At 49.8% G+C, this 22,239-nt stretch overlaps 1 protein-coding gene and 1 non-coding gene across 5 annotated transcripts in view; both read right to left on the bottom strand.

Moving 5' to 3' along the window:
- Window positions 1-552: 552 nt before the first annotated feature.
- ANXA11 (annexin A11) overlaps window positions 553-22,239 on the bottom strand; it is a 45,445-nt gene continuing 23,758 nt past the window's right edge. For 3 of the 4 annotated variants that reach the window (XM_024561154.4, XM_053923424.1, XM_053923425.2), the window contains exons 3-15: window positions 20,343-20,455; window positions 18,964-19,332; window positions 17,557-17,644; window positions 17,217-17,311; window positions 16,309-16,422; window positions 13,875-13,965; window positions 13,361-13,440; window positions 13,166-13,222; window positions 10,960-11,053; window positions 4,203-4,298; window positions 3,156-3,214; window positions 2,829-2,951; window positions 553-1,336 (exon numbers count right to left, since the gene is read on the bottom strand). In XM_024561154.4, the coding sequence (XP_024416922.2) occupies window positions 1,277-1,336; window positions 2,829-2,951; window positions 3,156-3,214; window positions 4,203-4,298; window positions 10,960-11,053; window positions 13,166-13,222; window positions 13,361-13,440; window positions 13,875-13,965; window positions 16,309-16,422; window positions 17,217-17,311; window positions 17,557-17,644; window positions 18,964-19,332; window positions 20,343-20,455 (1,439 nt within the window). In that variant the 3' untranslated portion in view covers window positions 553-1,276. Of the gene's footprint in view, window positions 1,337-2,828; window positions 2,952-3,155; window positions 3,215-4,202; window positions 4,299-10,959; window positions 11,054-13,165; window positions 13,223-13,360; window positions 13,441-13,874; window positions 13,966-16,308; window positions 16,423-17,216; window positions 17,312-17,556; window positions 17,645-18,963; window positions 19,333-20,342; window positions 20,456-20,746; window positions 20,900-22,239 lie in introns of all 4 variants that reach the window. The other variant, XM_024561153.4, reaches the window with a different exon arrangement.
- On the bottom strand, window positions 9,824-9,984 carry LOC112305658 (U1 spliceosomal RNA). The gene has a single exon (XR_002974833.2). It is a non-coding gene; the product is annotated as a U1 spliceosomal RNA (small nuclear RNA).

Raw genomic sequence — 22,239 nt, 5'->3', positions numbered from 1 at the left:
TAAAGAGACCCACTGACCAGCAAGGCAAGCTCTGGGTTCTGGACATGACAGTGGTTTTTGGAAATGCTGTTGCTTTTGGACTTGCCCTACACTGACATCATCAACCATGGCGGGGGCGTCGGTGGCAAGGAGCCTGCCAGGACCACCCTTTCAGACTGAAGGGTCTTCAGGGAAGGTTTTGGTCTCATGCCTCTCTGGAACCTGGCTGTAAGGCCTACCCCAGGACTCTTGCACACTCCCTCCTGCCAGTGTTCCTGCTTCAGGACCTGAGTGAAGGGCCACACGCTGCCTGCCTTGCTCTCAGTGGACTTCACTGTGTCCACTTGTGACCCAAATCCCTGCACCTTGTCAGTGTCTGAGGCCCCAGCATGGATTTCAGAAGCATCCCTTTCTCATATCCTTAAAACCTGGGTCCCTGAAAATTATGCTCAGGATTTCCTGAGTGCAGGTTTCTATTTAAAGTCAATACATTTTCACTGGCTAATAAGGTTAGAACCCCTGGGCTACAAGGGCAAAATCATGGAGCCAAAGAAAACAAGCTGGCACCAGGGAAACATTTCCAGAATGTTCCAGAGCTGGCTGGTTTTAATTTATAAACTTTTTTTAACTATCAACATTCAGGTTTAAGGCACAATCTCGATTACAAGAAGCCCTGTCATTGGCAGGGAGCTGGCTTTGTTTTTGTGGTTTTACATGGAAGAAGGAAGAGATGACTCTCTGGGTTTTTTTTTCTTTTCTAAAAAGCAGTGACTTTGGCAATAATAAAGCTCATGACACATTCTCACCAGATTCAATTACCCTTAAAGGTCTTCCCTTTCACTCCTCAGTGGGGGCACGGGGCTCCCCAACTTCACAGCAGAGAGACTGAGTATGGCAGGAGAGAGGCTTGTATACAGCTGTCTGGCAATGGCTATTTAAAAAAGTGCCTCAAAATAAACATTAAAATTACAGGACTAAAATGAAGCTGAGTGTCTCAACTATAAGCAAAAGGGAATGACTGCCCGAGTCAGGAAATAAAATAGCTACTTGAGCAGCGAGAGGCTGTGAGGGTGGGGGAAAAGGCACCCTGAGTTCCAGACCAACCCCAGGCCTTTGAGAACAAGCACGACATACAATCAGGAGGGGCGAGAGGAGGACAGGGCCAAGGCTCTACGATTGTCGGCACTGGGACCCTAAGGGGCTGCTTTGTGGGTTTGATAGAAAAAGACATTCTTTTGGCCTCTTCCTGGCATCACTGTTGCTGCTAGGTGGTCAGAAGTGAACCACCAGTCACCGCTCAGTCGTTGCCACCACAGATCTTCAGGAGAATCTTCCGGTAATCCCCCGAGGTATCCCCCTGGTCACAGAAACAAGTATGTCTGTTAAGGGAGGTGTGGCCAGTTTTGGCCTCCTGGCTCCTCATTTTCGTGTGCCCCAAGTGCCCTTACAGAGAGCAGCAGGCCCCATCCCAGGGATATGCCCCATCATGCAGTTCCCAGGGCAGCCGAGAATCACACACTAGGCAGTGCAGGCCTTGGACAATGCAGCTCCCCCGCTTTAAAAAACAGAAAGCTACAATTGCCCCAATATCAAAGCCAAACTTTGAAAAGCAAACTCACCACCACCCAGCTAAGGGTGGCATTTCCTGGGGCATTTCTGTTGCACTCAGTTGGGATTATACCATAACACAGCAGTGTGTCCCACTCGGGAAACATACTAGACTGACACGACCATCCGATGGAAGGCACTGTTATTATCTGGGCACCCCAGTTCACACTGCGGCCTCCTCCACCCGAGCTCATGGGACTGAGGGACTTCAGAAGTGTAGACCACGCTAAGTTAATTTCTAATCATTTCCTTCCTTGAGGGCAAGGCCTATGGCTTCTTCCAGGTACCCACAGCCCGCTGACCACAGAAAATAATATTTTGTGGCTAGTTACTAGTTCTTTGCTACCAACAGCATCATTTTTACAGCCAGGGCAATGGAGGTTAGCTTCTCTCAGTGACACACCCAGTATAAATGCTAGTAGGTTTGAAATCAGGACTTGGTCGTGGTGACTTCAGTTGCAAGGTCCATGTGAGTTCAGAATTTAACTTTCAGGTCACCCAGACAGGAATACATTTTGTCACACTGGTCCAGCACAGTGATGAGAGTAGCTGGTGTTAGCTAGACACCTACACACATCACTCAATGTGCTTTACATGGACCACATCACTCAAGATTCAACAGTCCTAGGGGAGCTATCATTACCCTGCTCTTAAGGATCATGGCAATGGGGTTTAGGGAGGTTTAAGATCACTGCTCGAGATCACACAGATCTCGAACAAGCAGAAAAGCCAGCACTGGGCTCCAAGCAGCATGACATGACCCCAGAACCCTCACTCTGAACTGCCTCCACCATAAAGCTGAGAGAAAGAAGCAACTTCTAGTGAGTTGAGCGTCCATCCAGGAGGCCTTGGGCCTAAGTGTCACCGATGGTGACAGAATCACAGAGTGGCCGGGACTCTGGAGGCCAGGGACCCAGGTGGGGAAGGTCCTGCACTTTCTGTGACACTGATGTTAGGAACCACCCCCCCCCATCCATTTCCTAAGCAGCAGGTGTGTTGCATGCTGAGGACACAGGGTGGGAGTGACAGCAGGGTGAAGATCCCCCTGCCACAAGGAGTTTACAATCTGTTTGGGGGCAACTGGATGAAGAAGTAAAGTTGAAGAAAGTAAAGGTCCACAAATAAGACCCCCATGAACCAAGAAGGCCAAGCCATGGGAGTTCTGAAGGGGAGACAAAGGAGACAGTAGGAGGTGACCAAGGGGTTCGCAGGTGGCCCAGTATACCCCCGGAAGCCCGTACCGTGATGTCATGATACAGCGACTTGCCATACAGCCGCTTGTACTCCATCCTGATGTCCAAGAGGTCGATCTCACTGCGAGACACCATGATGCGAATCAGGGTCCGGTCCTTTGTTCCTGCTCCCTAAAGAGTATCCACCAAGGGTGTGAGCGACAGGTCTCTTCACCACCCAGCTTCTCCCGACAATCTAGACCCCTCCTGCCCATGGGCCCTCTGTCCTCTTTGCTGAGGTGTGTCTCCCCAGGCCTTTGACCCTGAGCCCGTGGTCCCAGGCACAGGTGGGGCTGACACCCCCCGACCCAGATCTTCCACGTGCATGTTGCATACCCTCATGGCCTTGTTGAGCCTTTCAGCAAAGAATGCAGGGGTATTCTTGAGACATTTCACTAGAAGAGAGAAACACAGCATAACTCGATCTGCCGGGAACTCCCAGTCCAGGAGGGTGGAGTACACAGTGTCCTCTTAGGAGGCCACCTTTGTGTCCCCCTTCTCCTCAAGGCTCAATCAATTATCCCTGGTCTCGGCTCCAGTTCTTTGAATAGAAACATGCAGAGCCTGGACAACAGCCCAGCCTCTTTCCTGGCAACCAACACTGTGAAAGGAGCTTGCAGGGAAGAGGCTGGGGATAAGGCGCCGTGTTGCTGCGCAAGCGGGAGGGGCTGAACTGGAGGTGCTGTGAGCCTCATGGAGAAAGGATGGCCGGGCGGGTGAATGTCTCCCTGGTGTTCTCAGGCCATGAAACCTACCATGGGAGACATGCAGGGAAATGGGGAGGGTTCATCATGTCTCCCAGCAGAAAGCTCCAAGAAAAATAAAAGCAAAAGATGGGCAAACCAAGAATTTCCCAAGTGGGTTTAAAGAGAGGCCAACCCCTAATAGGGCAGGACCTAGAGCCCTTGCTTTAAAGGGCAGGGCACAGGCCTGCAAGAAGCACACCATCGTCCTGGGAACTGGGCCAGCTTTCCTTTAGCAAGGCGTGTGTTGCTGTCGCAACCACGTGTTTCCATCACAAACATCTGACAACTGCCTGCAGGGATGTATTTTTAGAGGAAACTTGGCAGGATATGAGTCATCTCCTCCAGCACGGCAGTCGGTTGCTCTCCCACTAATACCCACACTGGAGCTCCCTTCCCAGAGTCGCACTGGAAATAGAAACAAGACGCCAGGACGGTTGGGAGTACAACCACGCAGTGATCTGGGAAGCAGCGTGACTTCCCACTGCTTAGGCACGCTGGGCTTAGCAATCTTGGACCCTGTGGCTCTTTGACTGTACTGCCTGCCCCTCAACCAGAAGATGGTGAACACCCTGAAAGCTTTCAGTACACATCAGTCCCAGCAGGTAGGCGGTGGACAAGGCAGGCCCAGAACACCTACCCACGGCCAGCATGCCCTGCTCCAGGTCCCCAGACATCTCCCGGCAGATGCTCTTCTCAATGTCTCGACCTGTCATGCGCTGATACTCGTTGAAAACTAGCAGAAGAAAGAAGAGACTTGTTATGGCTGAATTCTGTCACCGCCCCCCCCAACCTGAATCCATATGTTGAAGTCCCAGCCCTCCAGTATCTCAGAATGTGACTGTGTTTGGAGATTTCTAATTACTTTTAAAGAGGTAATTTAATTAAAACGAGGCCCTTAGCGTGGGCCCTAATCCAATCTGACTGGGGTCCTTAGAAGAAATTTGGACACACAAGGAAACACCAGGATACGCACATAGAGGAAAGGCCATGTGAGGACACAGCAAAAAAGTGGCCACCGAAAAGCCAAGGCGAGAGGACTCTGAGGAAAGTAAATGTGCTGACACCTTAATCTTGGACTTCTAGTTTCCAGAACCACGAGAAAATAAATTCGTGTTGTTGAAGTCACTTGGCCTGTGATATTTATTATGGCAGCCAGAGTAAACTAACACAGGATACACGGCGAGGAGGCTCTGTCCCTTCCCGAGCCACCTCCCCTTCTGCTCCCAGCATCTGGACGGCCCCACTGACCACACCTGTCCAGCTCTCAAGTCAGCCAGCTCTTTACCCCACAAGTTGTGTGCTCCCCACCCCTGCTCATGCAGTCTCACCAGGCTGCTTACCCAAACTGCACCTAAGCCCCATCCCGGACCCCCCACCAAAAACACAACAGAGTGATCCCTTCCTTCTGAAATCCCTGCACTCGCAGTCCATGCCTTCTCCATTGTTCCATGCGTCAATCCTGTCTCTCTCAATCTGACTGAGCTAACACCTATCCAGCCCCACAACTTACCCTAGGATGAGCTGAGCACCCACGGGAAGTGACTCAGTTCTTAGAGAGGCAGGTAGCACTGTGTAGCCCTGGGTCCTACGTCCGGGTCCGACCTCAGATGTAAATCCCTCTTTCCCCAGCCCAGGTCTCAATTTCTATCACTGTTCTCTAAACTTTTGTCATTGGCATATCAGTGTGGTGATTTCTGCTGTATCTGTCTTCATTACTTACTATTTTCTTTAGATCAGCTGCTCTTTTCTCCTAAGTAATAACTTCTGTGAAACCAGGGTTTAAAATGCTGTTTACATATTAAACTCATTAAAATAAATAATGACTAAGATGAAAATATGTTCACTCAGTCTCCAGTGCACAGGTTAAAAAGTATGCTCTGGAGCCAGATACCGTGAGTTCAAATCCAAATTCTGCCAGGTTCCCAGCTGGGTAACCCCACTTCTCCATCTCCCAGTGCCTGGCTTCCTCATCCACAAAGTGAGAGAACAACAGCACTTACTTGTGTGCACTGTAAGACTTACTGCAGGCGGATGTAGGGGCCCGGATTTTCACCCAGGCCACCCACCAAGTTGCTAAGTATGGTCCTCATTCTAGTCCTCACCTGCCCCCACATATCAGCCTCCAGCACTCCCCTTTCCCGGGGTGTTTCGTCTTAAGTCTCCTGCTACAGTGAGGGTCCTGTCCTCAGATCACTGGTCTCTCTCCAGTTTCCTTCCTGAGTGGGCCTCTTGCAGCCCCAGAACCTCAAACACTTCTGACCCACCCATTCATTGCTCCCAAACTTCCATCTCTAGCCCAGACCTCTCCTGACCTACTGACTCCTAAGTCCAATTTTCTACCTGTTATCTCTAGCCTTAGGTTCCCATTTCCTTCCCTTGTAAGGCCTGCTCCATCCACAGCTTCCCAAGCACATTCTTCCACTGACCCAGTCAGAGGCAATGCTTGTCACACCCTTGGACTGCTTTCTTGCACACACTCCTTGTCCAAGCCATTGGCAAGCAAGGCCAGAGCTTACCCCTTTTCACCACCTGCCCCTGCCATCTGGTCCAAGACACCAGTGTCTCCTCTGGATACTGCGGCAGCCTCCTAGCTGGTGTCCTGCTCTGCCATCGACCCCTTCACCCTTCTCACTACAACAGCCAGTGAACGTGTAAAACCTAAGTCACATCCTCTTCCACTTAGCATCCTTAAAGGCTTCCTGTTCACTCAGGATAGGAACCTAAGCCCGTGCAGTTGTCAGCAGGGTCTCCGGCCATCTCTGACCTCTCACTCACTCTGCCTGCTCCGGCCTCACCAGCCCCCCTTTCACCGTTTCTCGGTCGTGTTCGGAGCCCCCTGCTCCCACAACACCTTCACATTGTTAACTCACATGCCACTGCCTCGGTGAGAACTGCCCAAGCACCCCCTAATCTGCATCACTCCCAAATTCTGTTTCCAACCTTGTTATTTTGATCGAAATGACTTGCCATCTGGTACAGATTTTACTTAATTTTGTTTTACTGCCTGTACCCCCAAACAAGGATGTGAAGCCATGAGAACAGAGATTATGTAGTGCTGTTCCCTACTGCTTCCTTCACCAACTCCATGACTAGCCCAGGGCAGGAGCTCAATTTATATATCCGTGAATGAGTAAATGTTGTTAGTACTTACTGTTATGCTTTTTTATGCCACACTTTGGAAAACATTGGATCAGGTGCTCTTGATGGCTCTCTCAAGTCTAATATTCCACATTTTAGCAGACAGGTACCAGCCAACAGGAAGTTGACATTTCCCTCATCTCTTCCTTTGCTTTCCTCCAGAACTGATGCTTGCAGAAATGCAGGAAATGTGCTGATATATTTTGGGGGGATTTTTTTTTTTTTTGGAGTTTTATCGAAAATTTTTTTCCTTAGTAAAGTTGTTTTTAAAAAGTGGCTCTAGCCCCTGACTGGACCTAGAGGTCACAGGTTCAATTCTCAGTCAAGGCACATACTTAAGTTGCGGGTTCCACCCCTAGTCAGGACACATATGAGGCAACCAGTCAATGTTTGTCTCTCACATTGATGTTTCCTTCTGCCTCCCACCCTCCCCCTCTCTAGAAAAATCAAGAAGCATGTCTTTGGGTAAGGATTAAACACAATAATAATTTTAAAAATAGTCCCTCGAGTAGTGCCAGAAACACTGATGTCAAAGATGCAAAGAGTTTGGGTAGTGCTGTTCAGGAAATGGATGAAAGCATTATTTCTCCCATCAAAGTACTAACCAGGCCCGACCCTGCTTAGCTTCTGAGATCAGACGAGATCAGGCTCATTCAGGGTGGTATGTCTGTAGACTAACAGCAATATTTCTATAACATTTTTAGATACTGGAATTTTAAATGTGTGTAAAATTTAATAAATATTTTTAAGAATGTTATTATTTTATCTATTTTGAAAAGTTTATATTCAGAATTATAGGTTCTGAATATATTTCAGAACCTATATATATATATAAAATATATAAAATCTATTATATATGAATATATAAAAGAAATATATATTTCTTTTTAAAAGAAAACCACTTTAAGTAGTAAAAACAAAACTTTATAACTTAATAAGCATACCTTCCACCAATTTCTTCACAGTTAATCCAAAGACTAAGACCTCTGGCTTAATTAGAATTTATATTTTGCCTTAAATATTCCAAAACCACCCATGTCCACAATGGCATTTTAATCTTGACTGATAACATGAAATAGGGTAAACCTTGATTGGTGGCCAAATTCCTAACTTTTACTGTTCAAGCAATTTTCCTGATCTTGCTCTCTGATCCCATTCGTTCCAGAACATTGAATGTTTTTTGTTCTTTTGTCTTTGTTTTTTAAATATATTTATTGATTATGCTATTACAGTTGTCCCATTCCCCCCCCTTCATTCTACTCCATCCTGCCCACCCCTGCCTCCCGCATTCCCCCCCTATAGTTCATGTCCATGGGTCATACTTATAAGTTCTTTGGCTTCTACATTTCCTACACTATTCTTACCCTCCCCCTGTCTATTTTCTACCTACCATTTATGCTACTTATTCTCTGTACCTTTCCCCCCTCTCGCTCCCCTGTTGATAACCCTCCATGTGATCTCCATTTCTGTGGTTCTGTTCCTGTTCTAGTTGTTTGCTTAGTTCATGTTGTTTTAGTTTTAGGTGTGGTTGTTAGTAACTGTGAGTTTGCTGTCATTTTTACTGTTCATATTTTTTATCTTCTTTTTCTTAGGTAAATCCCTTCAACATTTCATATAATAAGGGCTTGGTGATGATGAACTCCTTTAACTTGACCTTATCTGGGAAGCACTTTATCTTCCCTTCCATTCTAAATGATAGCTTTGCTCCATAGAGCAATCTTGGATATAGGTCCTTGCCTTTTATGACTTGGAATACTTCTTGCCAGCCCCTTCTTGCCTGTAAGGTCTCTTTGGAGAAATCAGCTGACAGTCTTATGGGAAGTCCTTTGTAGGTAACTGTGTCCTTTTCTCTTGCTGCTTCTAAGATTCTCTCCTTCTGCTTCATCTTAGGTAATGTAATTATGATGTGCCTTGGTGTGTTCCTCCTTGGGTCCAGCTTCTTTGGGACTCTCTGAGCTTCCTGGACTTCCTGGAAGTCTATTTCCTTTGCCAGACTGGGGAAGTTCTCCTTCATTATTTGTTCCAATAAGTTTTCAATTTTTTGTTCTTCCTCTTCTCCTTCTGGCACCCCTATAATTTGGATGTTGGAACGTTGAAAGATGTCCTGGAGGTTTCTAAGCCTCTCCTCATTTTTCTGAATTCTTGTTGTTTCATTTTCTGGTTGGATGTTTCTTTCTTCCTTCTGGTCCACACTGTTGATTTGAGTCCCAGTTTCCTTCCCATCACTATTGGTTCCCTGTACATTTTCCTTTGTTTCTCTTAGCATAGCCTTAATTTTTTCATCTAATTTGTGACCAAATTCAACCAATTCTGTGAGCATCCTGATTACCAGTGTTTTGAACTGTGCATCTGATAGGTTGGATATCTCTTTGTTGCTAAGTTGTATTTTTTCTGGGGCTTTGATCTGTTCTTTCATTTGGGCCGTTTTTTTTGTCTTGGCGGGCCTGTTAGGTAAGGGGGCGGAGCCTTAGGTGTTCACTGGATGGGGGTAACACTGGTCGCTGTATGTGGGGGAGGGGCCAAGAGGGAGCAATGGCATCTGCTCCACTCTCTGCTGGATTTCAGTCACTCCCTCCACTACCCACAATCAAACTGGGCCCCTCTGGTGCTGATTCCCAAGTGGGTAGGCCTGTGCATGCTCTAGTTCCCTGTGGGTCTCTCCAACGACCTCTCCTGTGAGGTTTGGAGTTTCTCCTGCTGCCGCCTCAACCCCCACAGGTGTTTTCAATCAGAGGTTTGAGGCTTTATTTCCCCGTGCTGGAGCCCTGGGTTGTGAGGTCTGCTTCGCTACCCCACTGTTCCTCCTGATCTATCTATGCGCGAATGTGGGGCCGCAGGGTCTGCTAGCTGCAGCCTGGCCTGCCCCGTTCCACAATCCACCACCTCTCCGGGTCCGCCAGCCGCCGCCTTGCCGTGAGTACTCTCTGCCCCTCCTACCAGTCTAGATGAATGTTTCTTCTTTATCTCCTTGGTTGTCGGACTTCCATACATTTCAATTTTCTGTCAGTTCTGGTTGGTTTGTTTTTAAATTGTTGCTGTCCTTCTTTTGGTTGTTTGAGGAGGCACAGTGTGTCTACCTACGCCTCCATCTTGGCCGGAGCCTTGTTTTTTGTTTTAAATAGCGAAGAACACGAACGCAATCCCCACTATCACAAACCATGCAGTCGAGTTTCCCACATTTGGGAAAATCGCAGGGGTCAGCGCATCCAGAGTGCAATGGCTAAGCCTCACCGCAGGAAACCAACTTCATGGTCACGGCATCTCCCCTGCCAGGTAGGTCTAAATTAGTCCTCCTTAAGAGTCATAGCTGCACTAGAATGTAGTGTTGTCTGGGGCCTGTAGGCCTGCCTGTAAAGCAAGTTTCAGAATGTATGCTCTGCTTAAGACAACAGAAGAATGTAGCCTGTTAAGCATGCATGAAATGTGTAGCTGTTTTCTTTCGGCTCTTAAGATAATGTCACTGCCCTGACCAGGTGGCTCAGTTGGTTGGAGCACTATCCTGTGCACCAGAAGGGCGGGGGCTTGATTCCCAGTTGGGGCACATATCTAGGTTGAGGGTCCAATCCTTGGTCGGGGTGTATACAGAAGGCAACCAGTTGATGTTTCTCTATCACATCAATATTTCTCTCTCTTTCCTTTCCTTTATCTTTAAAATCAATAAAAACGTGTCCGGTGATAATTTTCTTTTTAATTTTTTTAAAAATAGCGTCATTGACTTACAATCCCAAGATATCTTATAAACCCCTTTTCCTGCTGAGACCGCCTAGCCACAGTTACGTAGACCCAGACAGGAGGTCCAAATAGACTGGTAATGAACTTCCAAGATGAAGGGAAATTTCTTGCTCATCATTTGTCTGAAATCTTGGCTTATGTTCATCTTATTAAACAAGATATATGCTCCCAAAATACCTACAAATTCAGCTACTAAAACTCCTTTAAAGATATTCTTTGCCAATGGTTCCACAGTGTGGGCCATCCTGGGTCGTATACATACAGGACTGATATTATCTTTCTTTTTATGAAATTTATTGGGATGACATTGGTTAATAAGATTATATAGGTTTCAAGTGTACATTTCTATAATACATGATCTTCATATTCTATCACCATATTATTTGACCCCCTTTACCCTTTACTACCAGCAAGTGAAAGCCCCATGCAGAAAGGAACTGCCAACCGTTCCTGCAGCTCTGTTTCCCCACCATACCTTGTCTGCCCTCATTACCTGGCCCCAGGGAGGCCTGGGACTACCTTACCTGCCACCAGGTGGGCCCGGCTCCGGGCACACAGGACTGCATTGAACTTGGACTCATCTGTTCCCAGGCGGTTCTCCCCAGCTGCGTACAGCTCCTGGACAGACAGCGGGGAAGATGGGCACACAATGCAGGCATCATCCCAGACACCAGGCTCAGGTCACCTCTGAGAGCTGGGTAGAGATGCCGGGCCCTGCAGGCCCAGAGGGGAAGGATATAGGAGCAGTGCCCCAGTTGTGCTCCATTTGCTGTGCGGAGCTAGACACCATCCATCCACACATCCCCTCACTGAGCAACACAAAGGACTCTGACGCTCATGAGGACTCAGAACCAGGAAAACCGAGGCCAATTAGAGCCCAGGATGGGCAAGGAACAGTTTTACCCAACCAAGGGAGTAGCAGTACAAAGGGAAAAAATGGCATGAGAGGCATGGATCTGAGTCCTAGCTCTACAGCCAACTTGCCATGAGACACTCTGGCCCTCTCAGCCCTGTTTCCTTGTGAAGGTTGTATTAGATTTGGGGGGAGGGTCACAAACCTGAAACCCAAAGGGGCCAGTTGGGTAACCTGAGGAAAACAGTTTAGTTGTAGGGCCAGAGAGTGCTGGGGACCAAGGCTAACTACACAGAGGGTTAGTTACTTCCCAGCACCTGCTGAGACAATGACAGAGAAATTCAAGCTCCGGGTGCCAGATCCATTTCATATAAACAGCCAGAAATCCTCATTTCTATGTAAAGTTCCCCAATCTTTAAAAGCAGCTTCCCTACTATAAGGGCCAACATGAGAGACAAAAAATATTACAATTGACAGAGATCAGTGAGAGATGTGGGATTTCATACGATAGGTACTTTCCCTGTGTCTGGTTGCATGTGCCATTATATTTGCAAACGGGCAGAATATGCATTTACCTTTAAGGCTTTTGAAAGTTGAGCCTAAAATATTTGCTAATTTGCAACCCCTGCAACAGATGACTCGAAAGTGCCTTCCGGCCTCAGGTAACAGCTCTTAGATCTAAAGGCACCAATACCCAGAGGGAGAGGGTGGACATCAGGGCTCAAAAATCGCACAGGTCAAGGTGAGGCAGGAGCAGGTCCAGAACTATGAAGGCAGAGCAGCAGGCATGAGACCTTGAAACTGAGGCAACTTTAGCATCAGCTGGAGAACAGCCAATATAGGAAACAGGAAAACAGGAATAGGATTATTCCCACTGAGGCCACAGCCACAGTCCGGGAGCTTTGAAACTGTTCAGCCGAATCCAGAAATGGGAATGGATGTCTCAAGCCAGGGAGATGTGAAGGCACACCCTGCAGGAGGGCATCTGGGACCAGGGGGTCTGTGCGCTCCCTGCAGACATCTGAGCCAGGGGTCTGGGCCCTTGCCCAGGCTCTGCCTCCAGATTTCCCTGGGTACAATGCTCAACATCTCTGAGCCTCAGCTTCCCCATCTGGAAAGCAAATTGGACCAGATCATAAGAGTGGCTGTCTTCCAACCCTAACAAGAGGGCATTCCACAGAGGTCCTCTTCAACCTGACAGATGGGAGAGATAAGGAGACCATGGGCAGTTCCTGGGAAGCCCTGATGGGGTTTGGGGTGGGCGGCAGGAGCAATGAGGAGGGACAGAGGTATGGCCAGGTCGATGCCACCAGAAAGCTGTGGCTCTCTCCAAAACTTCGAAGGTCTGAATTTATTAGTGGGAAACTCAAACTCCTCTAGAGGGACACTCAGATGCCTGGACAAAGAGAGGAAATGGTAATTTTTCCCCTTTTGTTTGTAGTCACATCAGGCTGGGGACAGAGCGGAATTCTAAGGCTGTACAACGAATGTGAAAGCTGGTTTCTAGGCTCAAACCTTCAAATGCTTCACAAGGACGTGTGAGTTGGGCCCGTTTGCAAATGAAATGGCATGTGCAACCAGACAAAGTACAAGGTCACATGGAGTCCCACATTCGTAACTGGGATCCACCAACTGCTATGGGAGTTATGGCGTATGTTCCCTCTTACAGGCAGGGAAACTAAAGCCCACTGAGGTTGGGTAACTGCTCAGGAACACACAGTTGACAAGTAACAGTGCCCTTCTGAAAGTCACAGCATCTGGAACCCACTCCTTATTGGTCCTCTTTCTATCCCAGAGCTCCTCCCTCATGAAGAAAGTGGGCCACCCCCACCACCTTAGGAAGCCCAGGTATGGTGCCTGATCTGGCCATTACTCACCTGAACATCTCTCTGAACAAGCGACATGTCCACATTTGCACTTTCATCACGGTTTCCCTGTATGGAAACAGGCTGTGTGGTAAAGACCACTCCCTGGAGTTGCAACCCTCCCTCCTGTTCCTTTTCATCCTTGCTCAGGGATGCCCCTCTCTCCACTCTGAATTCTGCTTCTGAGCTCTGAAATGGGAAAGGTACCTGAGAGAGAGAGATGAGGAGCCGCTGGAAGTGCCCTGATGTGTCGCTTCGAATGGCCTCCTCCAGGGTCTTTTTGAATTCTGGGAGACACAGGGAAGGCCTACCTTGTATCCCCGTGGACGAAGCTGCCCACTGCAGACACAGTCAACAGTGGGCACTGAGAAGAGAAGGGCCTGGGAGTCCTGGGCTCGAGGAGACAGGTGGCCCCCAATGCTCTCCAGGGACACACATTGGAAATCCAGGAGGGGCTGTGAACTCCAGGTTGACGTGGCCACTCCTCAGTCTTGGCCCAAACCGAACCCACAAGGTTCTCCTCAGCCCTCCCTTACTTTAGTCACCTGTCTGTGTGCAAACAGCAGGCAGGATTGGGTCTTAGATCAAAGTCCCATATGCTGGTTGTGGTAGATGAGGTGATAAGCATACCAGGAAGGAATAGAGGCCCTGGGAGAAGGTGTGGCCAAGGCCCTGAACACACAGGGATCTGTAGCGGGCAGAGGACCTGGGGCAGCCTAACCTGTTTTGTAGGCTCGGCTCACTTCCCGGATGTGCTCGTTGCTGCGGGAGGCGAGGATCTCAATGAGGCAGGCTTCATCAGTGCCAGCCCCCTGCAGACAACACAACAAACCACAGGCTTGTTACAGCCCCCCACTGGCCCCAGGAAAGAGAGCTGGTGCCATGTCACTGCCCTCCTCCCCAAAGTACAAGTCCCAGCAACAGAAGCCACGAGGAGCCCTTGGGGCTGCTGCTGCTAACTGACTGCAAGTAGCTGAGCTGTTCTCTGTCCTCCACAGCCCCACGAAAGCACTAGCTAATGACAGCCACATCGTGATAATGAGTAGAGGTCGAAAGAAGGATCATCCCCGTTCCACCCACCAGAAAACTGAGAATCAGGGAGGTGTCATGACTTGTCCAAGGCCGCACAGTAAACAATGGATTGAGATGTGGACCCAGAACTGTTTTATTCCAAGTTCAGCCCATAATGAGATGGGCTGAGAAAATGAGTTTAAACTAAGCATGGACATGTGGAAAAACAAGTCTTAGAATGGACTATGGAGCATCTGGAGAGACCCAGGAAGAGGCAGCAACAGTGAGGACAAGGGTGAACCACGCCAGGGACAGCAAGAAGGTGGAGGGCAAGGTCTCCAGCCTGGCTTCTGTCAATTTGAACCTCAGTTGTGCTGTGACTACTTGTGTGACCTGACACACATTACTTGAGCTCTGTGCCTCAGCTTACTTGTCCATAAGATGGAATTGACACTGATACCCACCCCATAGGAAGTCATGAGGACTCAATGAGTTACATAAGTTAAGCACTTGGAACAGTGCCTGTCACACAGGAAGCACAACAAAGGCTTAGCTATTTCATGTTTCCTGCTACTATAGATGACTCAAGGGTTCACCAAGCACTTCCGCCAGCCCCTGGCTCAGTGCTCACCACATGTCACAAGAGAGCAACCACATTCTCATTTTACAGGTGCTCAAGGACACATAGCTGCTCAGTGACACTGACCCCAAACTTGTGCTGTTCCCAGCACGCCACAACCACTGCCATCTCATAAATGGCTGGGGGTGGGGGCTGGGCAGAGGTCTTGGGGCCACTCCCAGGTGCTCTCCCCAACTTCCTCTGGAAGCCCTCTGTAGAAGAAAGTGTGTAGCCCCACAGTATAGGGAAGTGGTCCCCAACCTTGTTTGCAGCAGGGACTGGTTTCCTGGAAGACAGAACAGTGGGGAGGACACAGGAGGTGGAGCTCAGGTGAGCTTCCGTTGCTCACCCACTGTGGATGGGGAGGGGAGGGACAAGCAGCCGTGGTAGGAGGCAGGGCGGAGCTTTGCTAGAGGCTCAGTTCCTAACAGGCCAGAGGTTGGGGACTCCAGCTATAGGGTATTTCAGTAGAGGCCTGTCTCCCTTCTGTGCTCCACACTTAATTCTCTACACCTCCCCTCTTGGGGGCAGGAAGGGTCATTGTGCCTCCCTATCTCTGATGAAATGTTAGATTCCTTCTGAAGCACAAGAATTCTCCTTCTGTGGGACTGCCCCTCCCCATCCACAGGATTCCTACTGTGGACTGGGAACCCCAGGAGTGTATGGAACGTAGAAGACCCTGAGACTGGTCATGACTGAGGGACTGGGGGAAGATACTAAACCAAACTAAGGCAATCACAATGTGCTTCCTGTTTGGGATCTAGATTCCGGAGCAGCTGGTCTCTTTTGTCGCTGGATCTCTGATGGGTAAATGCACAGGGATCCTCTGCCAAGCAGACGTCAAAGAGAAAGCAGGGAAGCAAATAAGAATAAAGTGGACCCAAGAAGCAGAGACTAAAGAAACTCTGCCTGGGTGCCTGCTTGTGACATCTCCTGGTCCCATCTTTCTCCATGACAGGCTGCTTGTCTCTGCCCTCACAACCAAATCTCCACTTTGTTTTGCTTCAGGTCCTCAGGGGTGTTTCTGTTACTTGCTAATAACAGAGTCCTGCCCTGGTAGAGTAGCTCAATTGGTTAGATTGTCGTCCCAATATGCCAAGGATGAGAACTCGATCGCCAGGCAGGGCACATACACAAAGCAACTACTGGATGCATCAATGAGTGGAACAATAAATTGATGTTTCTCTCCCCTCACCAAAATCAATAAATTAAAACAATAATATTAATAATATAAGAGTCCTAATGGATAAGGATGACCCCTCCTATGCCTCATACGCCTCTACAACCCCAGCTTCCACCATGTTTTTAAGATGGAGAGAGCCTTAGATGTTTCCTGACAATAAATGACAGTTCATTTTCCGCATGGGGAAGTCACTGAGGTTCCCCTTTTACGGCACTTGGAGTCCAGGCTGAGGGGGCATAGGAACTGAAATGAAAACAGTAGCTAGTGAGTGGGTGAAGACATGCCATGAGTCCAGGACTCCCCAGGGGCTGTGTCCAGGCACATGAACACACATGTACACACCTTGATGGCTTCTCTTATCTCATAAACGTCAAAGAGGACTGGGGTCTTCATCATAGCCAAGATAGTCTTCTCAAAGTTTCCTGACAGCTCAGATTTCAGATCTTTGATCAAATCCTGATTGGATATTCAAACAAATAAACAAAAAACCTGTTTATAGAATCCATAGAAGGTGATTAACAGGAAGAAAATCAGAGACCTTAGGACTAGGAGCATCAAAAAAAAAAAAAAAAAAAAAAAAAAAAAAAACGAGAAAGAAAGAAAAAACCAAATCTCCACCCCTAGCCCAGACCTGTAGAATCAAAGCCTGCATTTGCCCCCAACCCCCAAGGCATCTGAGGCACATTAACACTGGAGAAGGAACTGGTTAGAACACTAGCCTACTCAATATTTACCTAGGTTTTACCTTCCTAAGATTCAAAAAGCACAGAAAGTTCAAAATATGCCCACTTTGCATTTGTTCAGTACTGAAATCCTTTTTCTTCAAAGCCCTGCTATCAGCTAGACCTCCCAGGGTGGCCATGAAGAGGGCAGGGACAGCAGCCAGGGCTCCCAGGAGGGACAGAGGCCAGGTGGGAGTGGAGGGGAAATAACTGGCCCAGCGTCTCGGTGGATCATGGCAGAGCCAGGGTAAGAACCCAGATCTCTGTGCACCTCATCAAATCTCAGCACCCTCTGAACTCCAGATTTCTCCCTGAGAGCATCATTCACCCATAGAAGATGCCATCAATTGAGAGCTCACAGGCTGGATGGGCAGTAGGAAACACCCTAATGTGCCTTCCAGTCCATGCAGGAAATGGAGGCCTACTCAGCCCCAAGGAAAAGCAGGGTGCGTAGGGCTGTGCTGGAGGATAGGCCTTGACTCAGGAGGGACCAGGTCTCTCTATGCACTCCCCCTTACACATACTCACCTTCCCATAAGCTGTCTTGAAGGAGAGGAGGATCTGCTGCCGTTGTTTGTTGGAGCGACTCCCCAGGCAGTCAATGATGGCCTGCTCGTCAGTCCCTGGGGGAAAAGAGGTGGGAGTAGGCAGGGCTGGGGGTCACGGGGATGCTCGGCAGCTGGAGACTTCCAGGCATGGGTGCTCCCATTCTTCTGGGTACCCCAACTGCACCCCTACATCCATCTCTCTACTACCACTGGGGCCAGGCTGCCTCCACCCAGTGACCCCAGCCCACAGAGGCACTGGATGACTGCCTTGGGAATGGGGGGGGCAGGGCAGTAGACATTCGAGCCACCGGGACCCTCACCAAAGCCTTTCATAGCCTTTCGCAGGACCTCGGCATCTCGCAAGGGGTCAAAGCCAGGAGCGTCCATGATGGTGCCTCGCGTTCCAAACTGCTCAGACAAACAGACTTGGGTGAGATGTTACATCCCACAGATGCAAGATGACTGCCCCACCCCAGACTCTGGGAATAACCTTTTCTCTAAAAGTTGGGGTACCTGAAGGAGTTCACAATTATCAGCACAGAGGAATCTACACTGAATGGCCCTAATATGACCATTATCTGTCCTGTGTCCTGGTACTGAAGCTTCAGTCTGGTTCCCACGGCTAGGAGCCCACCATCTATAGCTGAGTCCTGATGCTGAAGAATCTGCCCTACTCCAAGGTCCTCCAGGGCTGGCCTGGGTTCCTGCTGAGGAAGAGGCCTCAGGTGCAGGAGCCATTGGCTTCTTGATGCCTTACCACCAAAGCACATGTGAGCACACAGCAGGGTCCTCCCAATGGGGCCCAGTTAGTCCATGGAGCACCTCTGGGGGGATGCAGGTGTCCAACCCACACGATGGTCCATGCAGCCTGACCACCTCCTGAACCAGCACTGGTCTCCTGGCATGTTTTCTAGACTCTACAACCTGCTTGCCTGCCTCACTTCTTCCTGGTCACCGACAGCTGTGCTCCCCAGCACACTTAAATGTTCCTGTCTAAACAGTCTCTTGGTGGATTATCTTCTGTGGTTAATACAAACTGATTTTAACAGAGTTGAGCAGATAAACTCAGAGAAAAGATGAGGTGGAAGGAAGGGTGGGAGGATGCAGAGCAGGGGAGGGGTGGGGGAATGTGTGGGGGAAGAGAGGAGAGGGGACCCTCTGTCTAAAAATAGTCAGAGGGCACATACCACTAGCCTTGCACTTAGCTGGCTTTGCCATGTAACCATGGCAATGAATTCTAGGCACTGCAAACATGAACTGCTCTCCAAAATGAGCCCAGAGTAGCTCTAACAGAACGGCCACACATCTTCTCTACCCAAAGGACGTTTTACAAATCTTCTCAAATGAGTTGGGGGCTGGAAACACCCAGGAGATGAAGACTGAGAGCTCTGGAGCATACAGCTGAGCCCAGTTACCTGAGCAGTTCTTAAAGAACACAGATCCCAGCAGTAAATAAGTAACACAGGGGAATGAAGAGCACCCAGGACATTCACACCCAACTCATGCACAGAACATGTAACCAAACTGGGAGAGACAGGGCAGTTCCCTAGGTCTTCAGGAATACACACTGAGGCTATGAGGAAAACAAGAAGTTTGAGCTGGAAGACTGAGCCCTGGCTTGTCCCACCCAGACCCTCCGCAGCCTTGCTAGCAGAGGATACTGGGCCACACGTCTTGGGCCTTTAGAGCCAAACTGGAACTGAAGGTAGCACGAGGCTGGCACTCACCTGGGCTGGGGGTACGGCAGGGGTGATGGTCCCGGATGCTTGGTACCCTGGATAGCTTGGCACTGGCTGCTGCTGCTGCCCAGAAGGTGGCACTGGTGGCTGCCCAGGGTAGGCCCCTGGGGGCTGCTGTCCAGGAGGGGGCATTGGCTGGCCTGGCACAGGGGCCCCTGGGTATGGTGGGTAGGAGGGTATCCCAGATGGTGGGTTTCCTCCAGGGGGTGGGTACATTCCATATGGAGGAACAGGCTGCTGGGTGGAAGGGGGCTGCCCAAAACCTCCAGAGGGGATAGGAGGGTAACCAGCCCCAGGGGCCCCAGGGTACATGTTTGGCACGCTGGCTCCTCCAAACGTCCCGGACATGTTGGCTGCCTGAAAGTCCACAAAGCAGAACCTAAGACTAGTGAGGAGGCCAAGCAGGGCTCCAGGGACAGCACTGCAGAGCACACAGAAAACACTCAGGTGAGAAAGTCTAACCCAATCCCACTGCCAGAGGAAGAGGGAGGCTTCTCCTCTGTCCGTCCCTGTTCCGAGCCCTACAGCAGGGTCCCAGGAGCTGCACTCGGAGCCCAAGCAGAGTCTGAGCACCTTGATACTGTCCTACCTGCATTCCACCTGCACTACTGACTCCCTAACCTGCTCTTGTACCCAAAGCCCCCATACTTGCTCTCATACCACATGGTTTACTTATGGCGATTTCCTATCTCTTCTCAGTGAGTATTAAGTGCCCCAGGGCTGAGCCTGTGGGCTTTTTTATACACATATCCCCAGTACCCAGAATGGGCCTGGCACAAATTAGACCGCCTATTGGTTGCACTGTTTACATTGAACATAGATTTGTTTTCAGATTACAGAATTTACTATTTTAAAAGCAAATCAACAACTAAAAGTAGCACATCTGTCCATGCTACCAGGCACCCACTCCCAGGCCCAACCAGAATAGTCGTCCACAGGTACGTACACATACACACACATGGACATGCAGGTGGACACTTGTACACAGTACATGCACACACATACATGTACCCACCCTCACCTCCCTGTAGACCCTATTCTGAGCTCATACAGAAGGCACTCAATACACATTCCACAAAGACACCACCCTACCCAATCCCCCAGAGTCGAAAAGGACCTAACAGACTGTGTGCCCAATACAATCCTCTTCCCGATTTTACAGTTGGATAAATGGGGATGCAGAGAGGGACTGTGAGCAGGAGAGAGCCCTGATAAAAACCCAGATGTTCTAAGATGCCCGTCAATACACTCAGCACTCATAGGTAACACACACAGACACATCTGACTCCAGGGAAGCCAGCAACCAATGCACCCCTGGCCATGCAGGAGTGGGTCCAGGGGCAGCCCAGCAGGCAGGCGGAACTCACCATTCCTGAGAAGTAGTCCTGGTTGAATTGTCCTGCGTAGTTGGCCACATTATCCAGCCCAATAGGGGGCATGTTAGGTGGGGGGTAGCCAGCACCTCCCCAGGCACCGCCACCTGAAAGCAACACCAAGCCTGTTAACCCCTGGTCAGCCCCAAACAGGGAAAGGCAGAGACAGCAAGCTCCCAGGTGTCCCAGAGGCATGCCAAGCAGGGTCTGGGCAACAGCACTACAGACCGCACAGAAAACACCCATGCAACAAAGTCTAACCCAATCTCACTGCCAGAGGAAAAGAAAGAGACTTCTCCTTCCAGGAGGAAGGGGGTGGTTCAGCAGATATTCCCAAGCCCCTCTGAGGGGTACTGAGTATGTAGGAGGGTCAAAGGCAGACCTGCCCCCGAGCTCACCATCGTCGAGCAGCAGTGCAGACACAAGGACAGGTCATTTTAGGACACTACCAAGCCCATGACAGCAGTGAGCTCAGGGAGCATGGAGAATCCAGGGACATGCAAAAGCATGGTGGGGGTCTGGGAGTCCTATAGCTGTGGCTGTTCACAAGTCTGTCAGGGGTGGAGAGAAGCAGGTTGGAATGAAGGAGGGAGATGGGCCTGAATCACAGAAAACACAGACACCGTCCTTGGAAGGACAGTGAGAGAACATCAGTGAAAAGCCCCAGCTCCGAAACCAGCAGAACCAGGGTATGTGCCCTGGGGCAAGGCCCTCACCACTGTGGTGCAGTTTTCACTGGTGACAAGTGGGCATAATAATTAGTGTTTGCTTCAAACTGCTGTGCTGAGGACTGAGAGTTAATGCCCGTGCTGGGCCTAGCTGGGTGCCCAATGAGCTGCTGTGTTACAGCTGTCATTGTGAAAAGAGCCTGGCACCTAGCCTCATCATGCGGGCTGCTGTCCTGTTAGATGCATTTCTGTGCTCCACAGCAAAAGGGTCCTGAAGCCTTGAGTTTGGCTTTCCAGCTGCAGGGATCTGGGACCTCAGGAGAGACCCTTCCCAGAATCACCTCCCTGCTCTCTCTTGCTGCTCAGGCGCTGACAGAGGTGGCAGTGGTAGAACAGGAATAGGATTCCTACTAGGGAAAGGGGGCTCAGGCCAGCACTGGCAAATCTGGACAAGGGCTTGTTCAAAGCAAAATGGCCTGGATCAACCCCTGATAAGCCAGTAGCTGAGCTGCCTCCTAGCTCTGGGCCTGTTCTTCACCAGTTGACTGGGAGGGTGGGGTCCAAATTGCCTGTGGAGCCCTTGGCAAACGTGCCAAGGGTCTCATGGGGTGAGGGGCAATGCAGCTCTATATGACCAGCCTGGAATGGTCCCTTCTCTCCCCCTTGACCCAGGAGCACTCATGTTTCCTCTCCTGTGGGGGTCAAATCTCATTTCAGGAACCCAGGTGTGAAGAGCACCATTGTGGCTGGGGCCAGGTTCCGAGCCCTTCACCCGCTGGTGCATCCTTATGGCTATCAGCCCACAGCTTTTGGCAGCTGTAGGAGGAACACCCGACTGACAGAGACCGCTTCCACTTCCTCCCTTGTGCAGGTCCCCCTGTCACTGCAAAACCATGCACTCTGAGCACAGGGTAGGAGAAGTGACAAGTCACCTAACAGTGCTTCAAGGACATCTATGCCAGAAGCTTTACCTGGCTACCTTGTTAGTATCTGGGACAGCCCAGCGAGGAAGAGATCCATGAAGCCATTTGCAAAGGAGAAAACTGAGCCAGAGAAGACAGGGCATCTGCCCACTGCTATCAGCTAATAAGTTAAGAGACCTGGTCCTGACCTTCCAGGGGAAGCTTCAAACCCAGGCTCTCCTGGCCTCAAGATCCATGCTCCCCTCCAACCACCTCAAGCCGCCTGCCCCACTGCCCCCTGGCTACACTGTGGGGGACAAT

Source organism: Desmodus rotundus, chromosome 4 (assembly GCF_022682495.2).
Source record: "Desmodus rotundus isolate HL8 chromosome 4, HLdesRot8A.1, whole genome shotgun sequence".
In the NCBI taxonomy this organism is placed as follows: Eukaryota; Metazoa; Chordata; class Mammalia; order Chiroptera; family Phyllostomidae; genus Desmodus; species Desmodus rotundus.
The sequence above is the reverse complement of the archived record's forward strand: the minus strand, read 5'-3'. Positions and strand labels throughout refer to the sequence as shown.